The sequence below is a fragment of the Rhincodon typus genome, chromosome 1 (assembly GCF_021869965.1).
Source record: "Rhincodon typus isolate 14 chromosome 1, sRhiTyp1.1, whole genome shotgun sequence".
Lineage (NCBI taxonomy): Eukaryota > Metazoa > Chordata > Chondrichthyes > Orectolobiformes > Rhincodontidae > Rhincodon > Rhincodon typus.
The window spans coordinates 104192029-104211201 of NC_063332.1; the positions used below are offsets into that span (position 1 = coordinate 104192029).

Below are 19173 nucleotides of genomic sequence, written 5' to 3' on the forward strand. Positions count from 1 at the left end.
GAAACCGATATTCATTTCAAGCCCACCGACTCCCACAGCTACCTAGAATACTCCTCCTCCCACCCACCTTCCTGCAAAAATGCTATCCCCTATTCCCAATTCCTTCGCCTCCGCCGCATCTGCTCCCAGGATGAGGCATTCCACTCCCGTACATCTCAGTTGTCCTCGTTTTTCAAGGACCGTAACTTCCCCTCCTCGGTGGTCGAGAACGCCCTCAACCGTGTCTCCCACATCTCCCGCACCTCATCCCTCACACCCCGTCCACGCAATAAAAACCAAAAAAGAATCCCCCTCGTCCTCACGTACCACCCCACCAACCTCCGGATCCAACGCATCATCCTCCGACACTTCCGCCATCTGCAATCCGACCCCACCACCAAAGACATCTTTCCCTCCCCACCCTTATCTGCTTTCCGGAGGGACAACTCTCTCCGTGACTCCCTTGTCCGCTCCACACTCCCCTCCAGCTCCACCACACCCGGCACTTTTCCCTGCAACCGCAGGAAGTGCTACACCTGCCCCCATACCTCCTCCCTCACCCCCATCCCAGGCCCCAAGAAGACTTTCCACATCAAGCAGATGTTCACCTGCACATCTGCCAATGTGGTATACTGCATCCGCTGTACCCGGTGTGGCTTCCTCTACATCGGGGAAACCAAGCGGAGACTCGGGGACCGCTTTGCAGAACACTTACGCTCGGTTCGCAACAAACAACTGCACCTCCCAGTCGCGAACCATTTCAACTCCCCCTCCCATTCCTCAGACGACATGTCCATCCTGGGCCTCCTGCAGTGCCACAACGATGCCACCCGAAGGTTGCAGGAACAGCAACTCATATTCCGCTTGGGAACCCTGCAGCCCAATGGTATCAATGTGGATTTCACAAGTTTCAAAATCTCCCCTCCCCCCACCGCATCCCAAAACCAGTCCAACTCGTCCCTGCCTCCCTAACCTGTTCTTCCTCCCACCTATCCCCTCCTCCCACCTCAAGCCGCACCTCCATCTCCTACCGACCAACCTCATCCCGCCCCCTTGACCTGTCCGTCCTCCCTGGACTGACCTATCCCCTTCCTAACTCCCTACCTACACTCACCTTTACCGGCCCCATCCCTGCCTCTTCGACCTGTTTGTTTCCTCTCCACCTATCCTCTCCTCTATCCCTCTTCTATCCGCCTCCCACTCTCTCCCTATTTATTTCAGAACCCCCTTCCCCTCCCCCTTTTCTGATGAAGGGTCTAGGCCCGAAACGTCAGCCTCTCTGCTCCTATGATGCTGCTTGGCCTGCTGTGTTCATCCAGCCCTGCACCTTGTTGTCTCGGATTCTCCAGCATCTGCAGTTCCTACTATCTCTCTCAACCAAATCCCTAATCATATTTCAATATGCAATACACAGATGCAACAGGAAGGCACTTTGGGACATCTTTCTGGCATAAAATATTTTGGTCAAAACGGACCAGATGTTCCAAATGCTTTCGTATGGGCTGCGAATGGGTTTAAATTAATTTTAACAGCCAAGAGGATAGGGTGCAGAGCTGTGTATAATACAGAGATCATTTAAATTGTCTGTGAGAGGTCATTCAAAAAGAAACAAAGGATCAGTTAAATAGCCCAAAACTTGGTGGGGAAGCAGGAGAATGTAAATGAGAGAATTGAATAGAAACATCAGGAAGTTTTATTGGGATCAATATTCGAGACAGGGGCTTTGAAGACTGCTGTAACTCTGTTGGGGAGGGTGGTGTCAGAGTGAGAATGGAAGAGGGAGTTGATGTGCAAAGCAACAAAATGTAAATTTTGCTTCTTTGAGAGCATCTGCACACCAGCAGCACATACCTCGGATGTGACCTATCTACAATGAGAGAAAGCTCCAATTCCCAAACAGTAATCCCAACAAACAAAATGCTGCTTCAGGAGAGCTAAAATTTAATGGATGGTGCTGAGGGAGTATCAGGATTTGTTCACTGATGTATCTGAGATGTTTGGCAAAGTCAGATGAAGCACAAATAATCCTCAATTATCAATAATGCTTCCAAATTTCCCCAGTGGAAGAGCAAGAATTAACATTACCAATGTTAAGCAAACGTTAATGTTTCTTTTTGGCAGAGGTGATGATGATTGGGCCGTAACTTGATTAACACCTTCATTAGGAGACAGTAGCTGCCAATAGCATAGGAATATAGGAACAAGGGTAGGCCATTCAGCCTCTCAAGCCTATTCCAGCATTTAATGCGATCATGGCTGATCTGTGGTCTAGCTCCATATATCTGCCTTTGGCCCATATCCCTTAATACCTTTGCTGATCAAAAAATTATCTATATCAGATTTAAATTTAACAACTGATCCAGCATCCACTGTCGCTTGTGGAAGAAAGTTCCAAACATCTACCACCCTTCCTTTGTACATCCACTGTATTTAATTTCATACTATTTAGCAAGTACCCTGATCTCTCCATTTTTGGTCCAAAATAGATAACCCCAATTTGCTTGAATTCTATCTGCTACAGTTTTGCCCATCCACTTAGTCTATCAATAGCCCATTGTAATTTTATGCTATCACCTATGTTGTCTACAATGCTGCCTAACTTTGCATCATCAGCAAATGTGGACATATAACTCTCTATGCCATGATCCAAGTCATACCAGCAGTAATTTCCAGGCCATAGTGAAAATTTCCTTGGAAGACATCTCAGGCCATGATTTCAAAACATTTCTTGGTATTTACTGTGAAGACTGTCTGTGTCTCTAGTTAGCTGATGTTCCCACATCTTTAGTACAAGCTCAATTCTCAATGGTGCAAATGATTTTTCTGAACCACCAAAATGTACTGGGCATTTCATTGTGTTTGGGTATGAAAAGAAATGAACAAATAACAGAAGAGGCAGTCAATAACGATTTCCAGAGAGAGAGAGAATCTCAACCATCACCCTCCACATTAAATGGCATTATTATCACTGAGTTCCCTCACTGTCAACACCCTGCGCTTTCCATTGAGCAGAAACTTAACAGGACCGTCCATGGAAATGCTGTCGTTACAAGAGCAGGTCAGATGCAAGGAATTCTGAGACACACAACTCACCTCCTGGCTCCCCAGTGCTTGTCCAACATCAAGGTAAAGGCCAGGAATGGGCTGGAATACTCCCCATTCCGTCACACTCCTGCCTCTATGGGAACAGCTCCAACAACCACTCAGCTTAACATCGTTAAGAACAAAGTAACCTGCTTTATTGGCACACCATCTATCACCTTCAACACCTACCACCACATAGTGCCAGCAGCATATACCAACTGTAAGATGCTCTGCAGTAATTCATCAAGGCTCCTCTGACAGTAATTTCCAAACCCACAATCTACTATGTAGAAAGACAAGAGCAGTAGAGCCACCATTGGAAACACCATTACCTATAAAACCCCCTCCAAGCTGCACATCATCCTGACTCGGAACTGTATCGTTGTTCCTTCATTGTTGCTGAGTCACAATCCTGGAACTCCTGACATTGTGGGTGTACATGCCTTCCATGGACTGCAGTGGTTCAAGAAAGCAGCTCACGACCACCTCTCAAGCATAAGTAAGGATGGGCTATAGATGTTCATCCAGCCAGCAATGTCCACATCCTGGGCACGAATAAATAAAAAAAACATCCACCATAAATCAAACTTCTCATGGAGCTTTCTTCACAAAAAAGTATCCAGCACAATCTCACTCCACGGAGTTAACAGCAGAATCCCTGGAAATAGGTTAAAACACACTGGTACCAGCTTCCAATCTGTGCTGATAGATTTTGGGAAGACTTTCTGAAATGGATCTTCCTTTTAGCTGAAGAATGCATCCCCTCTAACCCACCTACTTGGTTAGAGGGGATGAGTTTTCCCTACTTTCCTTGGCCTCAGTGGGACCTGATATTAGGTGCAGAGGCTGGAGCTTGAAAAGTAATACGCTCAACCAGCCTGGAAGAAAGTTCAAGTGCGACTTTCCAGGTCAGGGAGGTAACTCAGAAACCTGAAATAAAATAACTTTTTTAGGGACGGCTTCATCATAGGAGGCCATGAATACTCTCTGTGGATGGAAACAAGCACCAATTGATGTTTCACGATACCGATAATGATTTTGTGTGTAAAATGAGATTTGAATAAAATCACCTCTATATGTAAGTCTAACGTATCTCTCCCAGCATTGATTCTATTTCCATATCCTTGGAACAGTGTAAGACAGGAACAGGATGAAACATCAGATTCTTGGATTTTTGGTTCTTGATTCTTGTTCTAGTTTTTAATTAGATTATGGCTGATTTGTACCTCAACTTCATTTACTTTCCTTTGCTCAAGTACTTCAGATTCCATTCCCCATCAAAAATCCATCAATCACAGCCTGTGAACTTCAATTGCTCCAGTCTTTGGGAATAAGAGAATCCCAGGTTTCTACTACCCTTTCTATGAAAATATGCTTCCTGATTTTCATCCTAGCTCTAGTTTTAAAACCTTGTCATTGTTTCGGATTCCTTCGGATGTACAGTTGCCAAGTTGATGTTCCTATGCAATTTCAGGTCCATAGTAATGGGCTATGGACGTGGATTTTTAGATCTCCAAAGGAGAAGGATGGGAATAAAGATCAGTGGGTAATTTTTTGTTTTCAAAAATTCTCAAATTCAACATCAACCAGCTTCGCTTGTCAGGTTTAACAGAGACACAACAATGACTGCTAATAGGGAGGAGGTTCAGCAAATGTATTTTGTTCACTAGGTTATCAGTCTCTGGTTTGATGTGATTTGCACATTTTACTGCATGTGACTGGTTGTGTTCTCCAGGTGCCCCCCACATCTCCTTTGAACTTTCTCATTCATAACTTGAATGCAAGCCTCCTAGCATTTTAAAACTTCACAGTAAGGGAGGAATTGCAGAATTTGAAGTTTTCCAGTGGAAATTCTGCACCCCTCCTTACACAATCTGTCACTGTTGATATCCAGGCCTCAAATGTTTAAATTCCTTTAAAATAGCCTCTTATTCCCTCAGTTTCATCTTGGAAAAAGAAATGTGACTTTGAAACATGAAGCCTTTGATTGCCACCATTCTCCCTGTGAAACAACCTCCGATCCATTCTTCCCAAATCAGCCTGCATTTTCGCATACTTCTGACCGATAATTCCTGCAATCTCCCTAATTCCTCCCTCTGGTTCTATTGAAAGAAGGCCTGAGGCCTAATGTCAGGAATGCTGTCGACCTCACCTTTCAAGCATTCTTGTGGCAGGTATTGACGGGCAGTTGTCAATTATTTATTGCTTCATAAGACTGCTCAAAATAAAGCAGTCATTTGATAAAAGAGTTGAACTTTACAGTATTGCAAAATGTATCACGCCAATATCTAAGCTAAATAATTCTACAGGAGCAGTGATGATAGATGTAGCCAGTTCCTTTAATATACACATTGTTAATACTTGAGAACATCATTTCGGTAGCTGCTTTTTCATCAGCAGTTGATGGTCACACGGGATTGCCTTCGCCAGCTACTGGGAAGGGCCTCTTTTAAGTTATATTATCTATAAACATTCAGATCTTCCTCTTGCAGTGAACTACTGAAAACTGTTCTTCAGCTATTGACCTCTATCATTTCTTTCTAATCAGGCCATCATGTAAGGTGTTCTATTCAAAGGACCCACTGAAGATAATCCGTGCCCAGGGCCAGTACATGTATGATGAGAATGGCACACAGTTCTTGGACTGCATTAACAATGTAGCTCATGGTAAGAAACAGCTGCTTTTAACTACTTAGATTGCAAAACTCCATCAGATTGAGGCTAAATTGCCAAGTTATATGAATCAGGAACAGAATTAAACCATTCAGCCCCTTGACCCTAATCCACCATTTAATATGATCATAGGTGATCTAATTGTAACCACAAATCCTCATTCCTGCCTGCCCCCTTAACTTTTCAGCCCCTTTCTTAGTAAGAATCTACTTACGTCTGCCTTAAAAATGCTGATGTGGAGATGCCAGTGTTGGACTGGGGTGGACAAAGTCAAAAATCACATGACACCAGGTTATAGCCCCACAGGGACATTTGAAAACACAAGCTTTCAGAGTCAAGACTCCAAAAGCTTGTATTTTCAAGTAACCCTGTTGGACTATAACCTGGTGTTGTGTGATTTTTGACCTTAAAAATATTTAAAGACTCTGTTTCCACCGTCTTTCCTGGAAAAGAATTCCAAAGTTTCACAACCTTCTGAGAAAAAATGTTTCACTTAATCTCGGTGTTAAATGGATGACTCTTGATTTTGCAGCAATGATTCTCTAATTCTCAATTCTCCTCTAAGAGAAACCATCCTCTCCACATCCATTCTGTCATAATCAATCAGGACTTCATAGATTTCAATCAAGTCATCTCTTTATTAATTCTCTTCCTTCTTTATTAAATTTTGGTTTTTCTTTGCTTTTTTTTTGCATACCATCTAATCTTTTGGCGTGCTGCTTGTCTTTGCACAATTATATGTTTTTCCTTTAAGCTTAATATTGTCTTTGCCACATCTAGTCAACTATAGATGGTGCCCCTTGAAATTTTTCTTACCCATTGGAATGTATCTATTTTCTGTATTTTGAAATATCCCTTTAAACATTTGTCATTGAATCCCGTTGACCTAACCTTTAACCTAATTTGACATCTTACTTTAGCTAACTGTTTTCATGTCCTCACTCACAATTACATTTATTTAAAGTGGGAAACTCCTCTGTCTCTCAAATTGAATTTAAAAGTAAATTACAGTATGGTCACTGCTACCTGGTTGGGTCTTCACTGTGAGATCATTAATTAATCAATTAATTAATCATTGAATGGAAATCTCTTCCACAAACAACACTTGATGCTAGATCAGTTGTTAATTTTAAAAATGAGGTAGATACATTTTTGTTAAGCGAATGTATTAAGGGATATGGGCCAAAGGAAGTCACGATCTCATTGAAGGGCAGTTGACTTGACCTACTCTTGGGCGCTAAGGGAGGGCAGGTGACTAAGGGGCAGTTTTTTCACACAGAGAGTGGTGTACGTATGGAATGAGCTGCCAGAAAAAGTGGTGGAGGGTGGTACAATTCCAACATTTAAAACACATTTGTTTGGGTATATGAATAGGAAGGGTTTAGAGGGATTTGGTCCAAATGCTGGTAAATGGGACGAGATGTATTTAGGATATCTGGTCAGCACAGAAGAGTTGGACCAAAGTGTCTGTTTCTGTGCTGTATATCTCTATGACCCTATGCCATTTCACAATACCAGGTCAGGTATAGCTTGTTCTCTGGTCTGCTCCAAACACGCTGTTCTATGAGCTATCCTGAAAACGTTCTGTGAGTTCCTCATCTAGGCTACCTTAATCCATCTGACTTTTCCAGTCCATAACTTAACATCAAAGTCTTTATTTTAAAATTCAAAGGAGCTGAATGATGGTGGTGAAATATTTTTTCAGCTTTGTAATTTACTTTTGAATCAAGCACAGAATCAAGGTTAAAAGATTAAGCAGCAACTCCGTAATGGATTGTGAATGCTGGGCTATCCCTGGTCTGAGTCTAGTCAGTAAAAACTGTTATCTTGTGTCTTGTAATAAACTACCTTGTCTTTATTAGAAACGGCTAGAATGAAAAGCAGCAATGTTGTCCAGATGTCGTTAGATGCACTATTTTGACATTAAGATCAAGTTGATGGAGTTTGTTATTGTATTCTGCCTTTATTCAAAGCACAATTGTAAAGGGTGCAAAATTGGATGAATGTCTTAGATTACAATGTAATTAATGATATGCTGAGGACTCCATTCTAAGTATTACACTGCTGTTATTTCAATTGTGAGTGGCCGATCTTGAAGAAGATCAAGTATTCTCTTTCTTTTTGCTCAAAGGGACATTTCACCCTTTGGTCTAATCATTTTTTCATTTCTAATTGAATATCCTTTATTCATTTTTCATTTTTTTAGTGGGACATTGTCACCCGGATATAGTGCAAGCTGCCCTCAAGCAGATGGAACTGCTGAACACAAACTCTCGTTTCCTGCATGATAATCTCGTCCAGTACGCTAAACAGATCACCGCCACTCTCCCCCAAGAACTCTCAGTTTGCTACTTTGTCAACTCAGGGTAAAGTCTGGCCGATATTTGTCGGTATCATTTGCATGCATTTGAGAGCAATTTGAGGTCAGGAGATTGTATGCATACGCATTTTTTGAAAGCATTTGAGGTCAAGATATGATCCTGGGAACCTAGCAAGGTGAAGAAGTTGATTTCAGAAGAATTTTACCTTCATACATAATTTTCCTAAGAACTTACTTCACGGATATTGGCACAGCCAATGGGATATGGGGTCCCTGCTCCCCTAAGGATGTACATGAATTATTTGCCCTTTGCCTTACTCTTTGCCATTGATGTGCTGTCTCCCACTCTTCTTCAGTGGTTGCACATTTGCATTAATAGTGTTGAGACAAGAGAATAGCATGTAAAAATACCTGAACGCTGCCACGTCTGTGCTTCTGCTGAAGTTGAAAAGAAAATCAAATCAATGATAAGAATTATGTCCAGCTAATTGAATCTGATTTCCACTATAGCTAACTGTATTCCTTAATTTGACCCAACATTCACACTGTATAAAGGTAACATCACCCATAGTATTACCAGACCATATGGCTGTATTTCTCATGAGAAAGAGAGACAACTGGTGGTGGTGTAACTGAGTGAGTGTCTGAGACAAGGGGAGTGATTGACTTCACGGTCACCTGAGCTGGTCTGGGAAATGAACCCAAGATGTTGGCGTCACTTTGTATCACAAATCAGCTATCCAGCCACCTGAGCTAACCAACGTCATCCCACTGCATACCCTTTCGTGAAAGACATACACTGTAGTTTTAGGATAAGGTGTTTTTGTTCTGTCAAGCTTAAGGCTTTTCTCCCTCTTACAAATAAAATTACTTGTTGTCATCTGGATGAGAGTGTACAGTCAAAGCTATGCGAACTATGAAAAACATGACTTTTTACTGTTTTCGTCTACTGGAGTCTGGCAGGAATGCCTGAGACCAAATTGAACTAGGGTACAGCTGATGGTTACATGTTAATTCAGGGAGGATTAGGTGAGAACTGAGCATGTATAAATATGGGGAACAAGTAATCAGCATCATGGAGTTTTGATAAGTCTTGCAATATATGAGTGGGAATAAAGAAAAGCCTATGCCTGGACTCTGTTTAACTAAAAATTAACCTCTGGTGTGTGTCATTGCACATCTCTCCTATGTAATTTTAATGATGCCCAGAGTTTTCTGGATTCACTGTGCTTGTACTGACTGTAAACTTGCTAATACATACACCTATATGTGTTAAGTCTGTTCTTCTGATATTTTATTTACTTTTAATAGCTCCGAAGCTAATGATCTTGCTCTTCGATTGGCTCGCCAGTATACGGGTCACCATGATATCATTACCCTTGACCAGTAAGTAGAAGACATTTATAAGAAAAAACTTATCAGAACTTGGCCATTTTTAGTCCTCAAAGTGAGACAGGAATTCAGCCAGTTTCAAATAATGTACTGAAAAGAAGAGTGAGTTAGACGCATGCCTTTCACCTCTCAGATCTGGGTTCGAAAGCACTCTATTGTGCCTTTATATTGATGCTTGCTTATTATTGCATTGAGAGAAAAAGAAGCTGTTTTTGTTCCTTCTGCTTACAGAGTAAAGCAATTCCCTTATCCCAGCTGCTGCAATTTTTCAAGTTGGAGTACAGGAATGAAATTCTACCTGAGTGTTTTTAGAGTAAAGGGCACTGAGTTCAGAAAATTCCAAGCTGTGATGTGTTGCCAATGTAGATACTTGTACTGATCACAGACATTGAGTTCAAGCATGCAAAACAAATATCCAGATTCCTCTTTTCTGTTTCAGGTGGCTTAAAGCATGGGAAGGGAGGAGGAAGTCTTTAAATATTGTGACAATTTACTTCATGCAGCAGAATTAAAATGGTGTCCTGTTTCTATTCCTTAATTAGCCTCTATAGGTGTGCCATATCATTAAGATTTCGGTTTGCCTCGCAAAGCGTCCTCAACGTTTCTCTTGAGGAGTAGCTTCCTCCTAGCCACCAGTCTCTGGTGATTCCTGTTTGCCACATCCAGTGCATTAATTCATCCTTCTGCTTCATTGTTCTTTTACAAATGATTTACCTTAAAGGCGTTATTCAAATGCAATTTGTTGTTAGTATTTCAGAATTATCCACTTTTCTCTCTTTATGTAATATTTAGAAAACAGTCTGGCACCAACTGTCCTCATTGAGTGATGGGGGTGTGTAAATTGGGGGCTCATGGCTGAAAGTTTCCATTTACTGAAAACTTGTCATGTAGGACAAAGAATCTGGTGATGCCGTTGCATTGCTGACAGTCCATATTCCATATTTTGGATTGACCCTGGATTTCTTTCACTTTCCATGCAGTGCTTATCATGGACACGTAACATCTTTGATGGATATCAGCCCTTATAAATTTTATGAGCTCCCTGCTGGAGGTCAGAAGGAGTTTGTGCACGTTGTGAGTATTGATAACAATTAAGCAGTTCTTGCATAAATGAAAATGGGATTAACCATAAAACTGCCATCTTTCCTACAGCTTCCCGATGTCTAATGTAAAAGCTATTTATAGTTAGGTACTGAGCCAAATGCAGCAAAGAGCTACAAATGGTGTGTCTAGACAAGGCAGAGGGAAAAACCAGCAAAGCTTCATGGTGTTAATTTGCAACCCACTGAATTGTGAAGAAATGCAAGTGTTGACAGAACCAGACTTGTTTGTGAAGTTCTGTAAACTCATGAATAAACAATGGCCACTTGAGCGTGTTGGCTGGCAGTAACTGCTGACCGTGAATCTGTGCCAACCACCAAGTACCACCTTCTAAAGAGAACTGAAGGAGTGAAAATAGATATCGTGAGTTATCAACGCAAATTAGCATGAACGTGTGGAAATTTTATACTTAACTTAGCAGAAGGTTTCTGTATTTTGTTCTACGAAGTGACTGGAAGTGGATCCAGCACATTCAAAATCTAAGAATTTTGGAAGCCCATCTAGTTTGGATTGCCTGGGATTATGAGTTCCTGAAACCTGTTGTATTGTTGCTACTCTGGTAAATGTGAGTTTATCAATCAAATGTTTTTTTTAACTTCTCTGCTTTCAGGCACCATCCCCAGACACCTACAGAGGAAAGTACAGAGAAGACCATCCTGATCCAGCCTCAGCCTATGCAGATGAAGTAAACTTGCTGATTCAAGAGGCACAAAAGAAAGGCCGCAAGGTTTGTGGAATGTTGAACAAAACCGGTTGTGCAATCACGGATTAATATTATCCATCCAGGACTTTATATCAGATATCAAAATCACCTAACAGTAAATTAGATTTAAAATGTTTCTTTTTATCTCTGTAGCTGCCAGACAAAGCAGGAACACCAATTTTTTTCATTACATCTTACATCATTACTACCAAAAGATCAGTAATACACTGCATCTGTCTGTTCTGTGGTCAGAAATATTGCGATAATAATGTAGATATGACTTTTTTATCATAAGCTATGCGTCTTTGAAGTACAATTTTTGTGAAAAGACTTCAACTTGTACTTTTTTTGTGTGTGGAAGATGGTGCTTGTCTGCCAAAGATGCCATGACATGAAATAAGTTTACAAATTTTTAAAAGAGGAAAAATTGGTTGGTTATTTCCGGTCCTTGATAAATGTTGCTTTCACAGGAAAGTACAATAAAGTTGTGTGAGTGCTGTACATTTGTGCTGTAATGTAACAGAGATGGCAGCTTGCAGTATTTATGGTGATGCTTCAAGCTTTCCATTAAATTCTGGCTGTTTCACCTCTGAAAGCTGGGAGCACAAGCAGCACTGACTGATGGGACAAATGTTACCTTATTCTCATAGCTGAAAGGGTACAAGGTGAAATGAGTTTATGCAGTTTTAATCCAGCAGGAAACTTTGATTTCTCACAAAGTGGTAAAATCACTTAAGCTGCTCCAAAATAGATGTATGGAAATAGCAGAGAAAAAAGTGATTGAGGTGTTTTTGATTTTGAGTGCATAAACACATTGAGGGGCTTTCACTTTGTTGTCAAGCTCCTTTGTTCCTCAGTGAACATATTTATGCTCACATGAGGTACCAGAAATGAGAGGTTTCCATATTTCACTGAATCTTGGAAAATTGTATGAAAATAAAGTCAAATTGAAAGCATAGAGGAAATGGCTTTCCATCCGGGGAGTGGAGATAGGGCAAGAGAGTGCTGCTGCTATAGAGGGTTCTTTCATTGTACATTGTAAACCTTGGTACAAGATATGTATGAAACCCTGAGAAACAGCAATCCTTGTGCAAATTCATCCTCAGACTCCTGATGTTAAAGATGTAAAGTTACCATCCCAGTTTCATCATAACCATATTTCTTCACAGTGTAGGAATGGTAAGCTCAAACTTGGATGCTGGCATTATTACATTTTGACTGTTCAGTGGCATGCCTGAGAAAAATTGGTGCTCACACTATAACTGTTCAGTCCTTGAGTTACAAAGTGATACAAATGAATTTTACTGTCTGGGGATTATCTCGGCGCTGCTGCCTCTCCCGCACCAGACTTTGCCAGACTAACAATTGGAACATCATCACACTTCTGACAAAGTTATGATTATTGAATAGGATCAGCTCTTGAACAAATTCTCAGCCTGTGTCCTGCCATGCTGATTGTATTGTAATTAGAGTGAACCATCAGCAGGGCAAGTGATTTGTTGCAGGTTGCAAAATACCAAATTGACCCACTCTGATACCAATAGTTCCACTTCCTCCAACACTTTTCATAAAATCCCTACAGTGTGAAAACAGGCCCTTTGGCCCAACAAGTCCACACCAGCCCTCAGAGCCTCCCACCCAAACCCATCCCCCTAAAACTCACCTAATCTACACATCCCTGAACACTGGGAAATTTAGCATGGCCAATCCACCTACCCTGGACTGTGGAAGGAAACCGGAGCACCTGGAGGGAACCCACACAGACACAGAGAGAACATGCAAACTCCACACAGACAGTGGCCTGAGGGTGGAATCGAACCTGGATTCCTCGCGCTGTGAGGCAGCAGTGCTAGCCACTGAGCCACTGTGCCGCCCCTTCTATGCTGCCTTCTTTGCAAAATATGGAAATTCAGAGTGTGCTGTTTCTTGCCAAATCACTTGTCCTAAGTCCAAAACATTAGGTAGGTCATGATCTTATTCTTTTCTTTACTAATGGATAGTTTTCTTTTTTTTTTCCCCTTCTGTTGGATATTTTTGCAGGTAGCCATGATGTTGGTCAATCGCAGAGAGAGTAAAGGCTAGTGCCATGTATGTAAGTGGCACCTCTGGTGTGCAGTAATATATTTGAAGCACCAGCTTGCTCAGTTACCCTCTAACTACTTCACCAAGGCCAGAGACGTGCTTTCTTTCCAGAAGGACCATCTACTATGGAACTGTACATTTCAAGGAGGGCTCTTAAATTCTAACCTAATATTTGCTATATTTGCAAATCATGACAGGAAACTTGTCTCTTTTTTTCTGATTTAGAGAAGTGAGCAAGTAAAATGTACTAAAATGAGTTATTTGTCTCTCAAGGAGCTTTGAATGAAGCAAATTGCAGATGTGCCTTTAACGTTTCCTCCTAAAATATTTGCACTCTTGCTTACAGACCTTCATTGTAATGTGCAAAACAAACCAAAGGTTGAAATTCTACTGAAAAAAAAAACAAACCAGTTAACAATTTTGTTGAAGCAGTGCCTAAATAAATTCTGTGGGCACATTAAGAAGGGACCTAAGGGGCAACTTTTTCACACAGAGGGTGGTGTGTGTATGGAATGAGCTGCTAGGGGAAGTAGTGGAGGCTGGTACAATTACAACATTTGGAAGGCATCTGGATGGGTATATGAATAGGAAGGGTTTAGAGGGATAATGGTCAAATGCTGGCAAATGGGATTAGATTTATTTCGGATATCTGGTCGGCATGGACGAGTTGGACTGTTCCCATGCTGTACAACTCTAAGACTCAATGACCTCATTAGCCACTGGACCAAAAACAGCAGGAATCAGTTGGATTTCAGCCCTAGGTATGAAAAAAATTTTTATGACATTTTTATAAATGGCACCTGCAGGCTTGAAGATACAACAGAATTCTCTGGTGGGCAGAGTATGCTGAAGGAATACGGTGATTTCAATTGTCCTTGTTTCTTTTGTTTAAGTGTCTTTGAAGTGATGAACTGTTCTATCTCCTGGCTTTCAATGCAACCACTGTCTATCTAGTTCCTTTTGGCACAGTGCAAGCTGGAGGTGTGTAGTATTGATGACATCTTCTTTTGAATAGATGGCCGCGTTTATTGCTGAATCCATGCAGAGTTGCGGAGGTCAAATAATTCCACCACCTGGCTACTTCCAGAAAGTGGCAGAGTATGTACACTATTTGTGTTTCTCTTTGAAGAAGAAAGACCCAATGTAGTTTTTAACCTACTTTATCGTTAAAAGTTTCCACAGAACAAAAGTGATTGGGGGTTTTAAACTGCACTGATCAGGCCTCTACTTTGTATTTTGTTAAAAATTACCCGTTGCTTCATTAACTTACCTGGTGGAGAATCTTTCTTTATGTTTTCTTCCTTATCATGTTTTGATTCCCTATTTTCAGTATTAATGCACCAACAGTGTGATTGGGTAAATAACCAGCCCTCTGATCTCTGTCACAGCCTGTTCTGATCTACCTGCTAAGAAGATCTCAAGAGGAACCCAAGTGCCTCTTTTTGCTTTTTGTCCCTTTCTTCCATTCCTTCCAGGAATGTCTTAGTTTCTACTGTGCCTCTCTCTGATGCTGTGGCTGCATTAGGGAATTCGATGTACAGTTTATCTAAACTCCTTCCATCTCAGCATATTGATCATAAGACTCAAACGGTGACTACCTCCAATCAGGAAATTTCCTGGCTCATCCTGTCCACAAAGTAGATAAGCCCTGAAGGGGACAGGTTAGAATAGGCCTCAGCACCCCTAGAAACAGAGCCACAAGGACAGGCATGTGCCAAGGCAGGCTGGGTAAACTTTCCGTCTGACTCCACTTGGATTTTCTCTCAGTTGTATTGTGGCATTTTAGGTTCTATAGCCTTGACACCAACAACCACAACCCCGCTCCTCCTGCTCACCCCCCCCCCCCTCCCCCGCCCTTGCCTCTTATGCCAACTCACCACAATTCATGGTGCCTTATGGCCCTCATACCAACTTATGGCCCTTCCATGCCCATTCATAGATGAGGTGAGAGTCACTGCCCTTGACACCAAGGCTATATTTGACTGAGTGTTTTATCAAGGAGCCCCAACAAAACTGGAGTGAATAGGAACTGGAGGAAAACTCTCTTCAGTTTGGAATCATGCCTAACATAAAGGAAGATGGTTAAATGTTGGAGGTTAACCATGCTAGTCCCAACACAGCTTTACAAGAATTCCTCATCTCATAGAATCCCTACAGTGTGGAAACAGGTCCTTTGGCCCAACAAGTCCACACCAGCCCTCAGAGCATCCCACCCAAATCCATCTCACATAACCCACCTAATCTATACATCCCTGAACACTACAGGCAATTTAGCATGGCCAATCCACCTAGCCTGCACATCTTTGGACTGTGGGAGGAAACCAGAGCACCCGGAGGAAACCCACACAGAATCAGGGAGAATGTGCAAACTCTACACATACAGTCGCCCAAGGTTGGAATTGAACCCGGGTCCCTGGTGCTGTGAGGCAGCAGTGCTAACCACTGAGCCACCGTGCCACCCGCCCACTACTCCTCAAAGTAGTGTCCTCGGCCCCACCATTTTTTGCTGTATCAATGGCACTCCCCCGTCATCAGGTGAGAAATGGGGATGTTCGTCGATGATTGCACCATGTTCAGTAGCAGTCGCAACTCCCCAGATACTTAAGCAGATCATGTCTAAATGCAGCAAGACCTGCACAATATCCAGGCTTAGGCTGATAAGTGGGAAGTAACATTTGCATTGCATGAATATCAGGCAATGACTACCTTCAACAAGAGACAATCTAACCATTCCCCTCAGTGTCATTACTGTTGCTGAATGCCCCCACTATCAACATCCTGGAGGTTACCATTGACCAGACACGGATCTAGACTCACCAAATAAATACTGTAACTTCAAGAGCACATCAGAGGCTAGGAATCCTATGGTGACTAACTCAGAGTAACTCACCTCCTGTCATTTCTAATGCTTTCCATCATCCACAAGACACAAGTCAGGAGTGTGATGGAATGCAGCTCCAAAAACACTCAAGAAGCTTGAAACCATCCAGGACAAAGCAGTCCACTTGATTGGCACCTCATTCACCACCTTCAACATTCACTATTCTCACCGGTGATGCACAGTGGCAGTGTGCCATCTGCTAGATTCACTGCAGTTACTCACCAAGACTCCTCCAACAACACCTTCCAAATCCACATCCTTTACCACCTAGAAGGACAAGGGCAGCAATTCAATGGGAACACCACACCTACAAGTTTTCCTGCAAGCCATACACTTGGAAATATATTGTTGCTCCCTCACTGTTGTTGGCTCAAAATCCTGGAATTCCCTCTGCCCAAGCATTGAAGAGATTCAAGAAGGCAGCTTAATACCAGTCCCTCCAGGGCAGTTACGGAAAGACAATAAAGACTAGCCCGGCTAGCAATGTCCAGGTCCCATGAACAAATTTTTAAAAATCACGTAGTGAACACTATATAGAGAACTAACGAGCCCTGTACTAATAATTGCATAGATGGAACTACTCAGCGAAAAAAAAACCTTCCTTTTGAAAATAAACTGCTCTTTGCACAATTCTATAAAAGTGTCCATCTGACAGACCATTAAAATATCAATCTAGAGTCTTCAAACATTTCACATCTCTTAACCTTGTGCAAATAAATCTTGAGACAGTGACAAATGAGCACACGGAAGGAACCAGTTCTAAACATTAAAAGACGTCAATGAAGCAAAGTCAACCATTCTCTTCAGATGGCAAAACAAAACCCTGCTGAGTTAAACTATGATTCTGGGCTCTCAGCCAAGGATCCATAATGAGATATGGAGGGCATTGGTAAGACCTTTTGATTTTACATTTTACAAAGATTCTTGAATCCAGACTATTGCTCACAACTTCTCAAAAATTGTGGAGGACTAAGGAGTTGGCTAGGTGTGGAGCACAGGATGCGATGCTCAATATCTGCATCTAATCCCATGCCAGCAAAAATTGGGTGTGCTGGGATTGAATTGGAACGCTGGAATCAAGTCCACTTTGAGATTTCTCCGACACTGCAAAATTCCAAGCCATAACCTTTTTACTTCCACATTTTCAATTTATAATGCAAATTAACCATCTATTTTACCCGTGTCTTTTCTTTCTAACTTAATTTTGCAATTCTATTTTATAACTCATGTTAAATGCCAAAATCTTCCAAAACATTTTCCTGTTATTAATCAGGGGAATACTGAAGGATAAAGACAGATTTTGGGCTGGTCCATGATGTGTTGTTTCTTCATTTTGTTCATAAAGGAAAGTTGCTTACTAGTATTTGGTTTCTGAGTGTAATTACAGGCATAGAATACAAAAAGTCTTTAATGCTGGATAACATTGCATTATTGTCAAAGCAGGGTCATAGCAAGAGATTTCCATTTGTCAATAACTTTTGGTACCATGCGTGGAATACTAATTAGTACAAACAGCAGTTTTTGAGTTGAGTGAGAGGCTAAAGTATTTATAAATTTAAAATCTGACCCAAACCTCTTATTTAAAAAGGCTGACAAGGGACCAAGCGGCCAACCTACATTTAGAATACAAGTTGCCTATTTAAGTATCGTAATAAGGCTTTCCACTATTTTCGATTGACCACTGACCAGCCAGATTTCCCTTGGGCCTTGGGCCCCAAACTCAGACCACCCACTGCCTCCATCACACCAACCTTCAATCCCTCAGACATCTGACCTCGGACGCATTCTCCTACCAAACCCCTTCCAACCTCTACTCACGCCCAACACCAGCCGCCATCAAACCTCTTCCACAACCCCTAACCCTTAATCCTTCTTCTCCCCAAACATTCTGGGGTTTGAAGGGAGAGAAGCACGTCTGTGATATAAATCCACTGCCATTGATGATGGGCTGAATGGCCTCTATCTACATTGTAGGGATTCTATGATTCTATGACCCTGGAACCAGAGCATGACTAGCCACTGGAACAGGTGAATGCCAAGGTGGGCCAGCTATATTGTTGCCTTGGTTCTCTCAGACTTTGTCCCTACATTTTCGAAGTTGCCAGACCTTCAAATAATCCCGACAGATCCCGCATCGTCCATTATACATTCTAGCCCATTTCCATAACTACACTCCCAGCATCATCCATCAGCAGACCACTCGAGCTATGTGGAGATTAAAAAAAAAACTTATGACAGTCTAATATAGCTCTCCTTCTTACACACATTTGATAACAAAACAAACCTTACTTTCGTAAATTTCATTTAAAGCTTTTAAATCTCAAGTGATTAACCCCTTACCAAAGCAAACAAACTTTAGTTCAGATTCTCACTGTAGCATACCCCTACCAGTACACAGTGGCATCATTCCATGCTGAGTTCTGATATTTATTGTACATACTTGGTTGTTGCCAGTTTTTTACTATCCAGGCATTTCACAAAAGTGCAGAATTTTGCACATGCACAATGAGAGCCTTTCTATGGTGTCAGCAGACACAGCCTGTGCATGTCAATCAAAGCAATGTTTAAAAAGTCATTTTAACCCTCTCCGACAGTTGAAGCTTATTTTTATATGTAAATTTTAAAGAGCAGTACGTTTAGAAAGAATCTTCGGATCACAACAGTTGAACAGACATTATCACCCTTTAATAATGTTTACATGCACTTCATCATTTTGTGACTTGCAGGTTAAAGTCCTTGCAACAGCCAGAATGAGGGCTGTTAGAATTCAGCATAGATTCCAGTCCTAAACCCTCCTCCACAATTTGCATGGGTTCAATGGTAAATGACATCTCACAGGCAAAATGTTTTTGAGAATTGGTCATCTGAAGAAATCCATCAGTCTACAACTGGGGTGAAAAATACATTCTAATGCAAACACAATTTTATAAAGAATGTGTTGTACTGCTTGTTGCCTCT

General features: G+C 41.6%; 1 protein-coding gene across 2 annotated transcripts in view; it reads left to right on the forward strand.

The window, feature by feature from the left end:
* LOC109911531 (ethanolamine-phosphate phospho-lyase-like) overlaps positions 1 to 19173 on the forward strand; it is a 32899-nt gene that overhangs the window by 4185 nt on the left and 9541 nt on the right. The window contains exons 2-7 of one of the 2 annotated variants that reach the window (XM_048594441.1): positions 5612 to 5730; positions 7943 to 8102; positions 9368 to 9442; positions 10429 to 10522; positions 11160 to 11276; positions 14350 to 14432. In XM_048594441.1, coding sequence (XP_048450398.1) covers positions 5612 to 5730; positions 7943 to 8102; positions 9368 to 9442; positions 10429 to 10522; positions 11160 to 11276; positions 14350 to 14432 — 648 coding nt within the window. The remainder of the gene's footprint in view (positions 1 to 5611; positions 5731 to 7942; positions 8103 to 9367; positions 9443 to 10428; positions 10523 to 11159; positions 11277 to 14349; positions 14433 to 19173) is intronic. The other variant, XM_048594389.1, reaches the window with a different exon arrangement.